Raw genomic sequence first — 14,745 nt, 5'->3', positions numbered from 1 at the left:
AACAATAATCTTAGACAAATCACTTAAATAATCCAAGCCTCAGTTTCCTCATATGTAACAGGAAAAGGTTCACTTATATTGCTCATAGCTTAGATTCTTTTGTGCTTTAAAATTACACAAGGAGATGGCAGCTGAGCACAGGAAAAAATGTTTATCATTGGCCAATAGGGGAATGCAGATATTACCACAACAAGATATCACAACACATCTATCACAGTGGCTAAGAGAAAAAATAATGACAATACCAAATGCCCTCGAGGATGCAGAGAAACTTAGAGACACACACACACACACACAGAGAGAATGAACTTGTGTGCATATGTAAAATAATTCTCTCATTTGGATCTCAAAAGGACGATCCAGTCACTGCCTAAAGCTTAGCTAAACTACTTGGATAGTTAAGCCTAGAATAACAACTTTCATGCTACAAATTCTACCTGATTATGTGATCGCTTTTGCAGTTATTTGAGACTCGGCTTGAGTCCGCCATATTGATGTTTGGTGTTACTCCCCCTCCCCCTTAAAATCTCCAAGTTTTAGAAGGGGGAATAAACTAAAATGCATTTATGATAAATGAGTTTCAAGTGTACAGAGTCTCAATCGGTGGCTCAGAGTCTTGATTACTAGCTTTATATGAAGTCTTGTAAGTCCTCCAATTTTATTCTGCTTTTTCAAAGTTGTTTTGGTTGTTTAGGTCCTTTTCATTTCAAAGTGAATTTTAGAAACAGCTTATCAACTCTACACAAAAATCTCCTGGGATTTTGATTGGGATTTCATTGAATCTATAGATCAATTTGGGGAGGGTTGATATTGTAACAATACTGAGTCTTCTGAACCATGAACATGGTGTATCTCTCCGTTTATTTAGATTTTCTTTAAATCTCTCAGCAGTGTTTTGGAGTTATAATGTACAGGTCTGGCAAATTTTTTGTCATATTTATACCTAAGTATTTCACTTTTATTTATTTATTTATTTTAAAAAAGATTATTTATTTTATTTATTTATTTTTGGCTGCATCGTGTCTTTTTTTTTTTTTTTTTTTTTGCGGTACGCAGGCCTCTCACTGTTGTGGCCTCTCCCGTTGTGGAGCACAGGCTCCGGACACGCAGGCCCAGAGACCATGGCTCACGGGCCCAGCCGCTCCGTGGCATGTGGGATCTTCCCGGACCGGGGCACGAACCCGTGTCCCCTGCATCAGCAGGCAGACTCTCAACCACTGCGCCACCAGGGAAGCCCTGCATCGTGTCTTTAATTGCGGCACGTGGGCTCTTTGTTGCGGTGCTCGGGTTTCTCTCTAGTTGTGGCGTCTGGGTTTTCTCTCTCTAGTTGTGGCACGTGGGGTCCAGAGCACGTGGGCTCAGTAGTTGTGGCATGCGGGCTTAGTTGCCCTGCGACATGTGGAATCTTAGTTCCCTGATCAGGGATCGAACCCGCATCCCCTGCATTATAAGGCAGATTTTTTTACCACTGGACCACCAGGGAAGTCCTAGTTTTTCACATTTTAAATGGTATATTTTAAACGTCTCAATTTCCAAGTGCCTATTGTCAGTGTGTAGAAATACTGTTCATTTTTGTATATTTATAATACTTCCATTCTGTTGGATAGCACTTGGTCACAGCCTCCCCTATTGCAGGTTTGACTGGGAAATGTTACTATCTAGTGTCTTCCCAAATGGAAAAGAACATGAAATTGATAAAATAGCTAACTAGTAACAACCCATATATTGACTAATGATGAAAATGTTCAGGATTTAGAAGTCTCTTGAAAAATTGCTTCCAGGAATTTTTTTGTGTGTGTGGTACGTGGGCCTCTCACTGTTGTGGCCTCTCCCGTTGCGGAGCACAGGCTCCGGACGCGCAGGCTCAGCGGCCATGGCTCACGGGCCCAGCCTCTCCGCAGCATGCGGGATCTTCCCAGACCGGGGCACGAACCCGTGTCCCCTGCATCGGCAGGCGGACTCTCAACCACTGCACCACCAGGGAAGCCCCAGGAGCATTTTTTAAGTTTAAATACCTTCATGTTAAGCAAATCACTGTGGAAGAATAGATAAGATTCACTAGTGGAGCATAATAAAAAATGTAATGGAATCAAGCATATACAAGTATTTGTCGTTTGATAAAGGTGACATTTCACAACTGCTGAGATGAACTTGGAATTGTAATTTCATACAAAATCTTAGCAGCAAGGTAGACATGTTAAGTTTGAGATACCTGTTAGATTGGGGAGATGTCTGGGCTAGAGATAAAAATTGGAGAAATCACCGAAAGCCAGAGTAGAGGTAGAAAGGTCCATGGGCTGAGTCCTAGGTATTCCTAAATTCAGAAGTGGAGCAGTTGATGAGGTGGCGAAGGAGACTGAGCAGAAGCCTGGCGGTTAGGAGGAAATTCGGTGTGGGAAGTCATGTGGAGAAGTTTTTGAGGCAGGAAGTGATCCCCTGCACCAATTGATAGGTCACAGAAGACGAGGGCTGAGAATTGATCATTCAATTCAGAGATGTAGAAGTCTTTGGGGACCTTGACAAGAGCAGTTTCTGGGAATTAGGGAGGCAACAGCCTGATTTAAGGGGATTTAAGAGACAAATGGGAGAAAAATAATTGGAGATAGCAGCATAGATAACTTTCAAGAGGTTTTCCTGTAAAGATAGGCAGGAAAACAAAGTGGAAGCTGGCGAGGGCTGTGGTCAAGAGAGGATTTGTGTTGTTGTTTTAAGATTAAAGAACTTAGAAAACGTACACACGCGCCAATGGGAATGATGTCGTAAAGAGAAAACATGATGTAAAAGAGCGAGGGGAGAATCGCTGGGACCATGTCTTTGTCTAGGAAGAGAGAATAGGATCTAGTACATAAGTGCTGGGGCCTTAGAACAATGGGCAGTGCAGCCATTGTCACAGGAGGGAAACAGGAAAGTGGCACAGTTGCAGGTAGGTGGGGAGATGTGGCTGGCGACTAAGCTCTCACTGTCCTGCTTGTGTGTTTTCAGTGTAATAAAAGCAAGGTCATCAGCTCCAAGTGAGGGTCTGGGGAGAAGGGATGAAATGGTCGTCTTGGGTGAATGGACTGGAGAGAAATGGATGGACAACACTGAAGGCTCGCTTGAGGTTAGCAGTCATGAACTTAGAGGGAAAGCCTTCGGCTTAATTTTTTTGTTTTTCTCCACCCATGTTTGGCCACGTGCATGCAGGTCCAGAGTAGGTCATGTTGATTTATCCAGGGTGAGGTCTTCTCAGGTGACTTTGAGGAAGTGAGAGAAGGCAAAGGAATGAACTGAAGCTGGTTTAAGAGAGAGCAGAGGACGTGGGGCAGTGAGGGGCAGGGATAGGGTCAGTCTCAGATGGAAGAATCGTAAGGGTTGGCCTGTGAGAGGGATGCAGGGTGGGCTCCTTGATCTGAGGTTGCAGAGGGTTTTTACTCATGAGCAGATAAAAGCCAAGAGTTGGAGAGAGATAGCAGAGAACTGGAAAGCCAGGGTATTGGAAGGATTATCTATGTGGATACTGAATTTGCGCTCAGAACCTGAAGCCTTAGCTCTGATTTTCTAATATCCTTTGCTGCCGTTGGACTGATAACATGTTTAGTGTTCTTACTCGCAACAGTTTCATGTCTCTTCTTTCATAGTTTCTGTTTCTTAGTCCTTAGTGCTCGGTGAGATTTTCTTTGTGTTGTCTTTCATTCCATCTATTGCATTTAAAATTTTAGCCATTATATTTCTCATTTCCCAGAGTTCTTTCTTGCTTCTGATTAACTTTTCAGAGCATCCCTCTCTAGGAAAAAAATTCAGTTTTTGATAATCCGCATGATTTGTTGTACCACATGTAGTTCATGCATCAGAATATGGTTCTTGTTCTCCAGTATGTTCCTTTCTGCACTCAGGTATTATATTTTTACACATAAATTTTTTCCCCAAATGATGAAGTATATTGTGTTACATAGTTAACTTTTAAACGTCTTTTCATTTTAGGTATCAAAAAGTAAAGATGGAAAAGAACAAAGTGAAACTGTATCACCATCCGAAGATGAAACATTCTCCTGGCCAGGTCCCAAAACAGTTATGTTGAAAAGAACATCCCAAGGCTTTGGTTTTACATTAAGGCATTTTATTGTTTATCCCCCAGAGTCGGCAATTCAATTTTCATATAAGGTAAGAGAAGTAATTAAAGTAGAACACAAGGCATTTCCTGTCTCCTTCTTGTCTTCCTCTCATCCTGCCTTCTTTCTATCTTAAAAGAATTGTGTTATATCTGCATTTTTATTATATTCTTTTCCATCTTTTAGATATTTTTTACCTTCTAGAACAAACACTTTAATCTCCTCTGAAAGGTCATAGTGATTATGAACTCCAAATCTTTTTTACTAGAACTTCTAATTCTAAACTTCACTCTACTTTTTCTAATATGTAGCTGTTTTTCTAATATCTAGAAAGGTGGTGAGTTTTCTAGGCTGAGCATGCAGAGGAAATATAGTTCATTAAAATATTTGGACAGTTATAAAAAGTTATTAGAATTAGAATGATACTTAACTTTCAGATAAGTAATATGATGGCAAGTCAGAATTTAAAAACACAGCTTCTCACTAGAGTGCATTACACTAATACGCTTCAACGTATAGGAACATGGTCTCATAAGCAGCGGATGGAATCATTATAATGGCAGCTGACATCCTGAGTACTTGTTCTGTATTCTTTATGAGCATTATATCAGTTTACTATTAACCTCATATAACAGATGTGGAAACTGGTCTGAGTCATATAATGAGTAAGTGGTGGACCTAGGATTTGAACTTGGCCAACATGAATGCCTGATGCTTAACTGTTGTTCAACAGTGTAATGGAAATAATGACATTCAGAAGACTTGGAAGACGTTGGCCAAGCCACTTAACTTCTTTTGGCTTCTAGATTTCCATTCTAATTCGAGGGGATTGTACTAGAAGATTAGAAAGTCCTTTCTAATTCTAAATATCTATGAATCTTGGGCTGTCTTGTAAAACATAGTGTCAAATTGCTTCTGGAGGCCACACTTTTTTTTTTATTATATCTTTCTTAAATATTTCTATCTAGGAAAATGTCTTATAAGGTAAGCTTTTAAAAGTACTAAAGAGTTTTTAAGGATTATGAATAATTGCTATCTTTAGAATTAAAATTGACCAGTTCGGTGTTCCTGAAATGTATAAAACAGTTGAACTGGATTCCCTAAGAATCTACTTTGTCTTTAAATGTCTTAAATAGTATAACTTAGGTATTAGGTCACATGTGAGAGTAGTTGAAAATTTAAGAGTCCCTTGCGTTAATTACATATTAAGACTGAATTTTATTTTTTGTCTTTTGGTTTTGTTGTGAAGAAGAGCTTTGGATCATGATGATATAGATAGTACAGTTTTTGTAAGATAATTTTGCTAAACACGAATTTCAAATGCATTATTATTATTGTTATAATGTAATCGGAAAATATTTCTAGAAATTTTAGAGGCACAGTGTAGCTGCTAACACAATCTTTGGAGTCAAAAGGGCCTGGGTTTGAGTCCCATCTCTGCCCTTTTTAGCTTTGTGACCTTGGGTTAGTCTCCTAATAGACAGTGACAGCACTTTCCTCACTGTGGCTGTGTTGAGTAAGTGATGTAATACATATAAAACAGTTAGTACAGGAATTGGCAGACAGTAATTGCTCATTAAACCTCAGCTATTAATGCTGTTATTTAACACAGATGTTCTTGCAAATAGGTCTGTCTTACACCTTTTACATGGAAAACATTTATTGAAATCTTTTCAGTTATAAAAATTTGTTCATTCACTTCAAAGGAGTATATAAAAATTAATATTGTAGAGCTTTCAGAAAATGTGCAGTTAATACAACGTCTTTATTATGTTATGTATCTGGCAACCTTGGCGGTCTCAGAACAGAGCATATAACCAGGAAAAAACTATGTATTTGGGCAGCCAAAATAAAGGTCAAAAATTGTATAACAAATTATCAGCCCTTCACTAAATCTCTGTTTTTCTTTCTGCAGTACATTTTAGTTTTTGTATGGTAGAGGCTCAACAAATATTTGAATAAATGTATTTTTATGCTAGTTTTTTGAAGTTGCTTTGCTAATTTCCCAACTAGAGGTAGATAACATGGCAGCGAGACAGCCTGGTAGCAATGAAAGCAACCAAATAGATAAAGCTCAAGGTTTTAAATATATACCAATTTGGAGCCAATGTATCCAAAGACAGTTCTGGGTCCTGTAATAGCCTTTAAAGGCCCATTTTTCAATGTATAGCACATAAGTGATGACCAGCCTGGCCCTCTCTGTACAGCTGTTTACTCCTGACAACTCTCCTTGGATGTCCATTTTAGACATCTTACACTCAGTATGTCAGAAACTTCTGTTGTCCTCCTCATAAATTGGCTTTACCTATAGCCTTCCCATCTCTGTGTGTGACAGCTTCCTCCTTCTGGCAAGAGGTACTGTTAGTGAGACCGTAATTGGCACATTTTGGGGAGGGCAATTTGACTTGAATTGAGCCTCACTGTGATTTTACCAGTTATAAACATTATTCATATATGAATATATATATTTTTATTTTGTAGGATGAAGAAAATGGCAACAGAGGAGGTATGTTATAAAAGGTTGAATTTTTCTCTGAATGTTTTTTTACCCATGTCCTTCCAGTCTTTAAGTAATATTCAATGAGATGATATAGTTTTTGGAGTCCAAATATATAACAACAGTCTTTAGATGTGAGAGTCATAGAAATTAAACGTTTTTACCGTAGACTTCAAAATTTTATGGATTCCATTGTGTCACCATAATTTGTGTGATGATTTTATTGTCATTTATATATTAGTGTTTATGTGGGGGAATGTATCATGATTCTGAGGGAAGTAATTCTAAGATTTTTAAATTCAATTAGTAATCTTTTAAATTTAGTGATTCTTTTAGTGTGTGTTTTATCTGCTAGATTTATTGGTTCAAATATTGAGAAGTAGAGTATTTTGGTTCTTGTAGTTAGTCTTACTCTTGATTTAAACATATTTAATGAACTTAAAAGGCTGGTGATGGGGTTATTTCTTAAAAACTGCCATTTATCTTTGTTTCAATCTTATATGAACTTTAATGAATTAAAATTTATACACAATAAAAAGCACCCATCTAGAAAACTTATTTCTATATAATTTTAGATGTTTAAAAAGTTGTAAAAATAGTGGAAAGTATCCATATATCTTTCATTCAACTTCCCCTCGTGTTAAAAACATAACTATGGTACACTTAACAAAATTAAGGCACTCCTATCTAAACTGCAGGACTTATTTGGATTTTTCCCCTTTTCTGTTCCCGGAGTTCACATTGCATTCACTTGTCACACCCCCTTGGTTCTTCTAGTCTGTGACAGTGCCTCAGTCTTTCCTTGTAATTCACGGGCTTGGTAATTTTGAGTAGCACTGGTCAGTTATTTTGAATGTCTTTCAATTTGGTTTTGTCTTGATGTTTTCTTATTATTAGTTTGAAATGATGCATTTTTAGCAAGAATACCCATTTGCACGTAATTTAAGTGTACTGCTATACTTAAGGTTTTGTTGTGATAAATATGTGATGGGAAACCACCATTCCAATCAAGATGTGATACCAAAAAGAACCTTTCCGTCATTCTGTAAAGTTCCCTTGTATGGCTTTGCTGTCAACACTCTGCTGGCCCTACACAATCACTGATCTGCTTTCTGTCACTATAGATGAGTTTTGCCTCTTCTAGAATTTCTTATAAATGGAATAATACAATATGTACTCTTTGTATCTTTCAAAGATACATCTTCTCAGCCCATCTTCTTTGGCATAGTAGTTTTGAGATTCACCACTTTGTAAGTGTAGGTACTAATAGTACTACTTTTTTTTTTGCTGAGTGGTTTTTCCCTTGCTTGAATAGACCATAAATTGTTTATGCACTCACCTGTTGATGGACCTTTATAATACCCATATCTGATTTGAGGTCTTGGAATGGTTATGTTAAGGGTTACACTGAGAGGAAAATTGCTTCTTTCAGCACTATCAAAAGTAATGAGTGTGTAGGGTGAGGTAGGACCCTTCATAGTTGTCACCGTTGTGCAAGATGGGCCACTCCTTGCACAAGGTCACCATCTGTCGTGCACCAGGGCTCAGGATGGATTCCAAATGTTACTTGGCCTTAGTGGGGAAAGGGAAGACTGACAAAACCACGAGAGGCAAGAGAAAAGAAGACGTGGGTCCTCTGTCTCCCCATCATCCTACGGAGTGATGTACTGATGCCTGGACTAGCTACCAGACACACAGCACCTAGAATTTCATGCCTGTCATGTTCTAGTTTCTACTGGGAGAGATATACTGCTAATAAATGTAGAGGGACTTAGTTATAAAACTTTATTCTGCAGATGATTATATTTCTGACATATCCATTCACTGAAGTGACATTTCATTATATGCTTTGACTGGAGATAATAGACTTAAACATTTGTAAGGGAAAACTTGGAAGATCTAGATCTAACAGAAGGAGATTTGGAGAGGCATGATAAAGTGAGACTAAAGGGTGTGATCTGCTGGGAAAAATTACAGTTTAAATACCATTTTATTTATTAATTTATACTTAATCTCATTCAAAAAAGTGTTTGTGTCCACATGCAGGTATTATAGTAAGATAAAAATAAGATTAAAACGTTCATGGGGGAAAAATGAATTAAACTGACATTTGAGAGGTTTAGTACACGTAAATGCATGCTGTAGATCCTACACTGTTATCAAAGATGGGCTATAAATTTGCTTCTGAGCTTTTCCCAGTGGCAAGAAAAAAAAAAGGGAGAGAGAGCGAGAGAAAGAAAGAAGGAGAGAAGGAAGGAAGGGAGGGGGAGGGGGAGGGAGGAAGGGAGGGAAGGAGGAAGGAAGGATGGATTATTATTTAAGGATTAGCCAAGGATTCACATTATCCATAAGAAAACAACATCTGGTTTGCACTGAAGTCTGAGACACGTTTCTCCTATGGTTCCTCCTAATGGAAACAAAGAATAATATAGTAGGTAACATCCTCAGTCCCATCCCTTTATATGACTATTTTTTAAGAGATTCCTCAATGTAAGCTGACTTCAAAACCCCACGGTCCAATTTAGTGTAAAGAACTTCTCAACTGGGGACAGAGTTGCTCCCCAGGGAACACATGGCAGTGTCGGTTGTCGCAGTTAGGGTGGGGGGAGGGTGTGCTGCTGGCAGTTAGGGTGGGGGGAGGGTGTGCTGCTGGCATCTAGCAGGGAGAGGCCAGAGATGCTGGTAAGAATCCTACAATGCACAGGACACCCCCCTTCCCGCCCCCGCCACCCCAAAGAATTATCCGGCCCAAATGTTAATAGTGCCAGTGTTGAGAAACCTTGGGTTATAGTGATGGATACCAAAACAATGGCCCAACTGTACAGGTCCCCAAGAGTCTGGCTTGATCTGGTGACAATACTCAGACCATTTAGAAGAATGGATATTCAGGACTACATATCCAGTGATCTTTAATGATTATTATACCTCACAACTGAATTTTGATCTGAATTGAGTTACCGCTATAATTTGAGGTTAAATTATCTGGCCATCCTACTGGCATTGCATGTTGTCAATGAAGGAATAATCATGAGTAAGAAAAATGTTAGTTTAAGAAAATACAGAGTCAATCAATATATTAATAACTAGAAGATAAAATAGCTAAAAGAAAAAAGTCAAAGAATGTAAATAATTGAAATGTAATAATCTTATCATCAGGAATCCAACAGATTGAGGGAAAAAATAATTATAAGCTAGGAAAACAATTTAATTTAAAAGGCCAATAGAAGAATTAAAATAAACACAACATAACTAAGGTTTTAAAATAAGAAAAATACAAATTCAAGCACCTTACCTCCTACGAAGCAAGGTCCATCAAAGTAAGATTATTTATAAAGTCCAGAACATCTGTATGTTTTCTTCCTAAGAAGAACACTATAAAAAGATATGAGAATACCTAAAGAAATTATTTTATGATATGTTTGTAATATACCTGAAAGGAGAACTACTTGAATTTTTATTTTTTGGAGGGTGGTAGAAATTAATATCTGATTGAGGACTTAATCTATAGTAGGAATCATAGTATATGTTATTATGCTGTTTAATCCTCATTGTAATGCTGTGAGGTGTGAGACAGTATTCCCATTTTGTGGATGAGGAAACTGAGGCTGAAAAAGACATAAAGTAACTTGCCCAAGATCACACAGCTAAGTGACAGAGCTGGACTTCCAAATCAGGCATGTGTAACTCTGAAGCCCATCTTCTTTAAACGGTGCGATTTTATATCTGTTGACTTTAAAAAATAGTTTGACTTACATAGGGTCAAGAATTAGTAGATAAATATAGGGTATATTTACTATGTTAGGAAATTAACTCTGTGAAATATCTCCGCATTGAGAAAGTTAAAAACAAAGAAACATGGAGGACTTCCCTAGCAGTCCAGTGGTTAGGACTCCCAGTGCAGGGAGTGCAGGTTCGATCCCTGGTCGGGGAACTAAGATCCCACATGCTGCATGGCGAGGCCAAAAAACGAAAAAAAAAACCCAAAAAACAAGGAAACCTGTTCCATATTTGTGAACACTTAAAGACAAAGAATTCACAACAAGGTCAGGGAAACACCAAGTTCAGAGGCCCCAGACATCTTGTAGGAGCACCCACCACTTGTTACTGGACTCTGAATAGCTGGCTGGCAATGGACCTGGAAAGTTAAATGAGTTTAAAGAGTTCCTAGTTCTCTGTGTCCTTTTGCCTCCCTGGGCCAGGCTTGCTTTCATCATCCCAGTTGGCAGTGGGGGTCACAGGCTGGTCTACAGAGGCCTACTTAGCTTACGTTTAGTACTCATAGTACCATTAAAGATAAACTGATCAGATCATCTGTCAGAACATATTCTATGTGAAAAATATCTTCTGACTTGTGAACAATTGTTTATAGATCCGTTTAAAAAATACAACCTATTTAGAGACAAATGACATGTAATCTATTATTTTGACTCAGCTGAATGTTTCGATATTTATTTTATAGTCTCATTTCCTTTTCAGACTTATTTTCAAGCGTACTGAGATTACAAAATCCTTTTATATGAATTTTGTTTAATGAAATAGAATCCCAACCTCCGGTATAATGATCCGAGTCAGAGCCTAGAATCACTGGAGAGAAAAGAATTCCCAGAATTTTATTCAAGCTCCTAAGAGATCCTGCTATGTTGCCAGAATTCTGTGAAACGGTTGAAAGGTTTTGTTTGGTGTTCTTTCCTTTTGGTACCTCAGTGGAGTCTCTTTTGCCAGTTACTTTTCTGATTATTCTCTTTACCCAACTTTTCCATTCTGTTATATATTATTTCTCATATCTTGTATATATGTGTCCTCTCTTGTGTTTTAAAAGTTATTTTTCTTTCTTGTTAGTTTTCTGTGCTATAATGCAAATACTGTTTACAAGAGAAAGGCCATTAAGGTAGAAAAATATTTTTTGGTGATAATAATGCTGGCGGATAATTGCTATCTTGCTGACGTCCTGTTGTCCCTTAAATCATAAATGCATAAATAATCAAAATAAGAATAATAGAAGGTTTGTAATTACCCTGATTTCTCCTTTACTTATTCTATGAGAAAAACTCTACCTCAGCTTAGTTGTAGGGACACTTCCAATATTCTAAAATGTGTATGTCATTTTGTTATGCTCAATAACTGGTGGATTTCTACTTTGGCATTAAACTTTATATTCAAGCATGTTAATAGTAGAAAAAAAAAGTATCTGGGAATTCTATATACTTTCTCAGTAGTAAAAATTTGTATTTTGTGATTGCAGTCATTTTTGACAAACAGCTCTGTAGTCCGTGTTAGAGTTTTCTAATGAAGGATAGTTTAGTGGCAAGACATAGAACCCCCCCGCCCCCGCCAGGCCACCTTAGGAAAGATGTGTTAATTCTAAGAAACAAATAAGACATCTCCAAATTCAAAGTCAAGTGCTGTAGGATACCCAGGGTGCCCCAGACACCAGAATTAGGACTTGGAAAATAATTAATGCAGAGTAACAACAGCAACAAAATCTTGGCATATGATCCTCCAAAGGCCTAAACTCTGCTACTTACAGGATGGTTTAAATGATGTTCACAGATAGTTTTGATTATACATGATTGTCTCATATGCTGACCTCTGTAGAAGGAACAACCCTAACTGTATCTTCTTCCTTCCCTGCTCTGTCATCATAATAATTCCAAATTCCCCAAGAGAGAAATGTAATTGGCCTAGTTCATCATTTAATGAACAGCACTCACTATGTTTAGAGATCAAATGTTCTTCAGTTTAATGAAGATCTAAATTCTGTAGAGCTGAGAAAATTGAGTATATTTTATGCCGTTGATTTCCATTAATAAATTGAAAACCTATTCCCTCAGGATAATATAACACTAAATTATGGACCCGAAAATTGGTTGGAAGAAGAAATTCTTATTATGGTTAGGTCTGTGGTCTATGGTGTGGTGGTAGGGTGTCAGAATTGTGTTCATGTTACTTTTGAAATGTAGCAATACTAACCGAGTGGGCTTCACAGATCTCACCATATCTTTGGGAAGGCACATTAACTGAACCCCTTAGGATCCATTTTTAACTGTATTGACAGGTAAATTATTTGAGTTTTGAGTTTCTCTGGTAGTTAGGTAAATATACTAATTAGCTGCATATTTTTATTAACTTCTAGTGCTGTTCAATTGAACATTACAGGTGTCTTAAACTGTCTTGAAGATATTTTACAAAGTAGAAATGATGGTGGTGGTGATGATGATGATGATGATGATGAAGAAGATGATGTGGTGGTGGTGATGATGCTGGTGATGGGGCGATGATGATGGTGACAGGGTGATGATGATGGTGGTGGTGATGCTGGTGGTGATGGTGACAGGGTGATGATGATGATGGTGGTAGTGACTGGGTGGCGGAAGCAGCTAACTTACAGCGTGCCAGGTGCTGTTCTAAGACTCTGCATGGATTAACTCATTTAATCATCACAACAACTTTCTGGGGTGGATATTATTATCATTTCCATTTTTGTGTGTGTGTGTGTTACGCGGGCCTCTCGCTGTTGTGGCCTCTCCTGTTGTGGAGCACAGGCTCCGGACGCGCAGGCTCAGCGGCCATGGCTCACGGGCCTAGCCCCTCCGCGGCATGTGGGATCTTCCCGGACCGGGGCGTGAACCCGTGTCCCCTGCATCGGCAGGTGGACTCCCAACCACTGCGCCACCAGGGAAGCCCCCTCATCTCCATTTTTAAGATGAGGAAATTGAGGCACAAAGTGCCTAAGTAACTAGCAAGTGGTAGAGTTGGACAGTTTGATTCTAGAGTTTTCTCTCAATTCCCACCCCAGCTTCTCAGAAAGAACTTTACTCTCACATAATTCATTCTTGAAAATGTGAAGGAAAGAGGGTTCTGTTCCCTTGAAAGTCAAGCAGTATTAAAAAAATCACTGAGGGACTTCTTGGTGATGCAGTGGTTAAGAATCCGCCTGCCAATGCAGGGGACACAGATTCGAGCCCTGGTCCAGGAAGATCCCACATGCCACAGAGCAACTAAGCCCGTGCGCCGCCACTACTGAGCCTGTGCTCTAGAGCCCGTGAGCCAAAACTACTGAAGCCCATGCACCTAGAGCCCGTGCTCCACAACAAGAGAAGCCACTGCAATGAGAAGCCCGTGCACCACAACGAAGAGTAGCCCCTGCTCGCTGCAACTAGAGAAAGGCCGTGCACAACAATGAAGACCCAATGCAGCCAAGAAAAAAAAAAAAGTAAAAAATTCACTGATTCAAAATTCAGGTATAATTTTGTTAACATAGAATTAGCATATCATACTTGTTTAGTTTTCTTCTTTATCTTCATAATTGAATATGTACTTTTGGCTTAAATCTGCTGGGCTTAAGGATAAAGCATCATTGCTTTAATGTCTGCAGTTGGTTTTCATCTTTGATTCAGTTATATTATGACTGATAACACTTTTTTTGTTTTTGTTTTGTTTTGGGTTTTTTTACTTATTTTTGTGAAATGATAAGGGCACTTATAGGTATTTACCCAAGATAAATGAAACATGCCTGCAAGAATCTTTGTACAGAAATGTTCAAATTATTCATATTAAATAAGCACTGGATTGAGTCGACCTAAATATTAACCAACATATGAATTGATGACCAAATTGTGGTATATCCATATAATGGACTACACAGGGCCTCTTGGATCAATCTCAAAAACATTTATTTTCTTGAGGTGGAATTCACCTAACATAAAATTCACCCTTTTGAAGTGATCAATTCAGTGACATTTAGTAGAGAATTAAAGGAGATGTATGCAGTGTGCATCTGCCACCTCTATCTAGTTCCAAAACATTCCGTCACCCCAAAAGGAAACCCATGTCCAGTAAGCAGTCATTCACTGTTCTCCCCTCCCCCAGGTCCCTGGCAACCACCAGTCTGTTTTCTGTCCCCATGGATTTAACCTATTCTAGATATTTCATATAAATGGAATCATACAATATGCAACCTTTTTCATATGGCTTCTTCCACTTAGTGTAATGTTTTTGAGGTTTTGTCTGTGTGTCACATATATCAGTACTTCATTCCTCTTTATGGCTGAATAACATTACATTGTAGGTATATATCACAGTTTGTTTATCCATTCATCCATTGATGGCCATTTGGGCTGTTTCCACCTTTTGACCGTTGTGATTAGTGCTGCTATGAAC

At 38.4% G+C, this 14,745-nt stretch overlaps 1 protein-coding gene across 4 annotated transcripts in view; it reads left to right on the top strand.

Moving 5' to 3' along the window:
* The window catches only part of ARHGAP21 (Rho GTPase activating protein 21), a 131,623-nt gene that overhangs the window by 50,888 nt on the left and 65,990 nt on the right, over positions 1-14,745 (top strand). For all 4 annotated transcript variants that reach the window (XM_060097727.1, XM_060097726.1, XM_060097725.1 and 1 more), the window contains exons 3-4: positions 3,961-4,140; positions 6,570-6,594. In XM_060097727.1, the coding sequence (XP_059953710.1) occupies positions 3,961-4,140; positions 6,570-6,594 (205 nt within the window). The remainder of the gene's footprint in view (positions 1-3,960; positions 4,141-6,569; positions 6,595-14,745) is intronic.

The sequence above is a fragment of the Mesoplodon densirostris genome, chromosome 4 (assembly GCF_025265405.1).
Source record: "Mesoplodon densirostris isolate mMesDen1 chromosome 4, mMesDen1 primary haplotype, whole genome shotgun sequence".
Classification (NCBI taxonomy): domain Eukaryota; kingdom Metazoa; phylum Chordata; class Mammalia; order Artiodactyla; family Ziphiidae; genus Mesoplodon; species Mesoplodon densirostris.
Note: the sequence above shows the minus strand (reverse complement) of the source record. Positions and strands in the feature narration are given on the sequence as shown.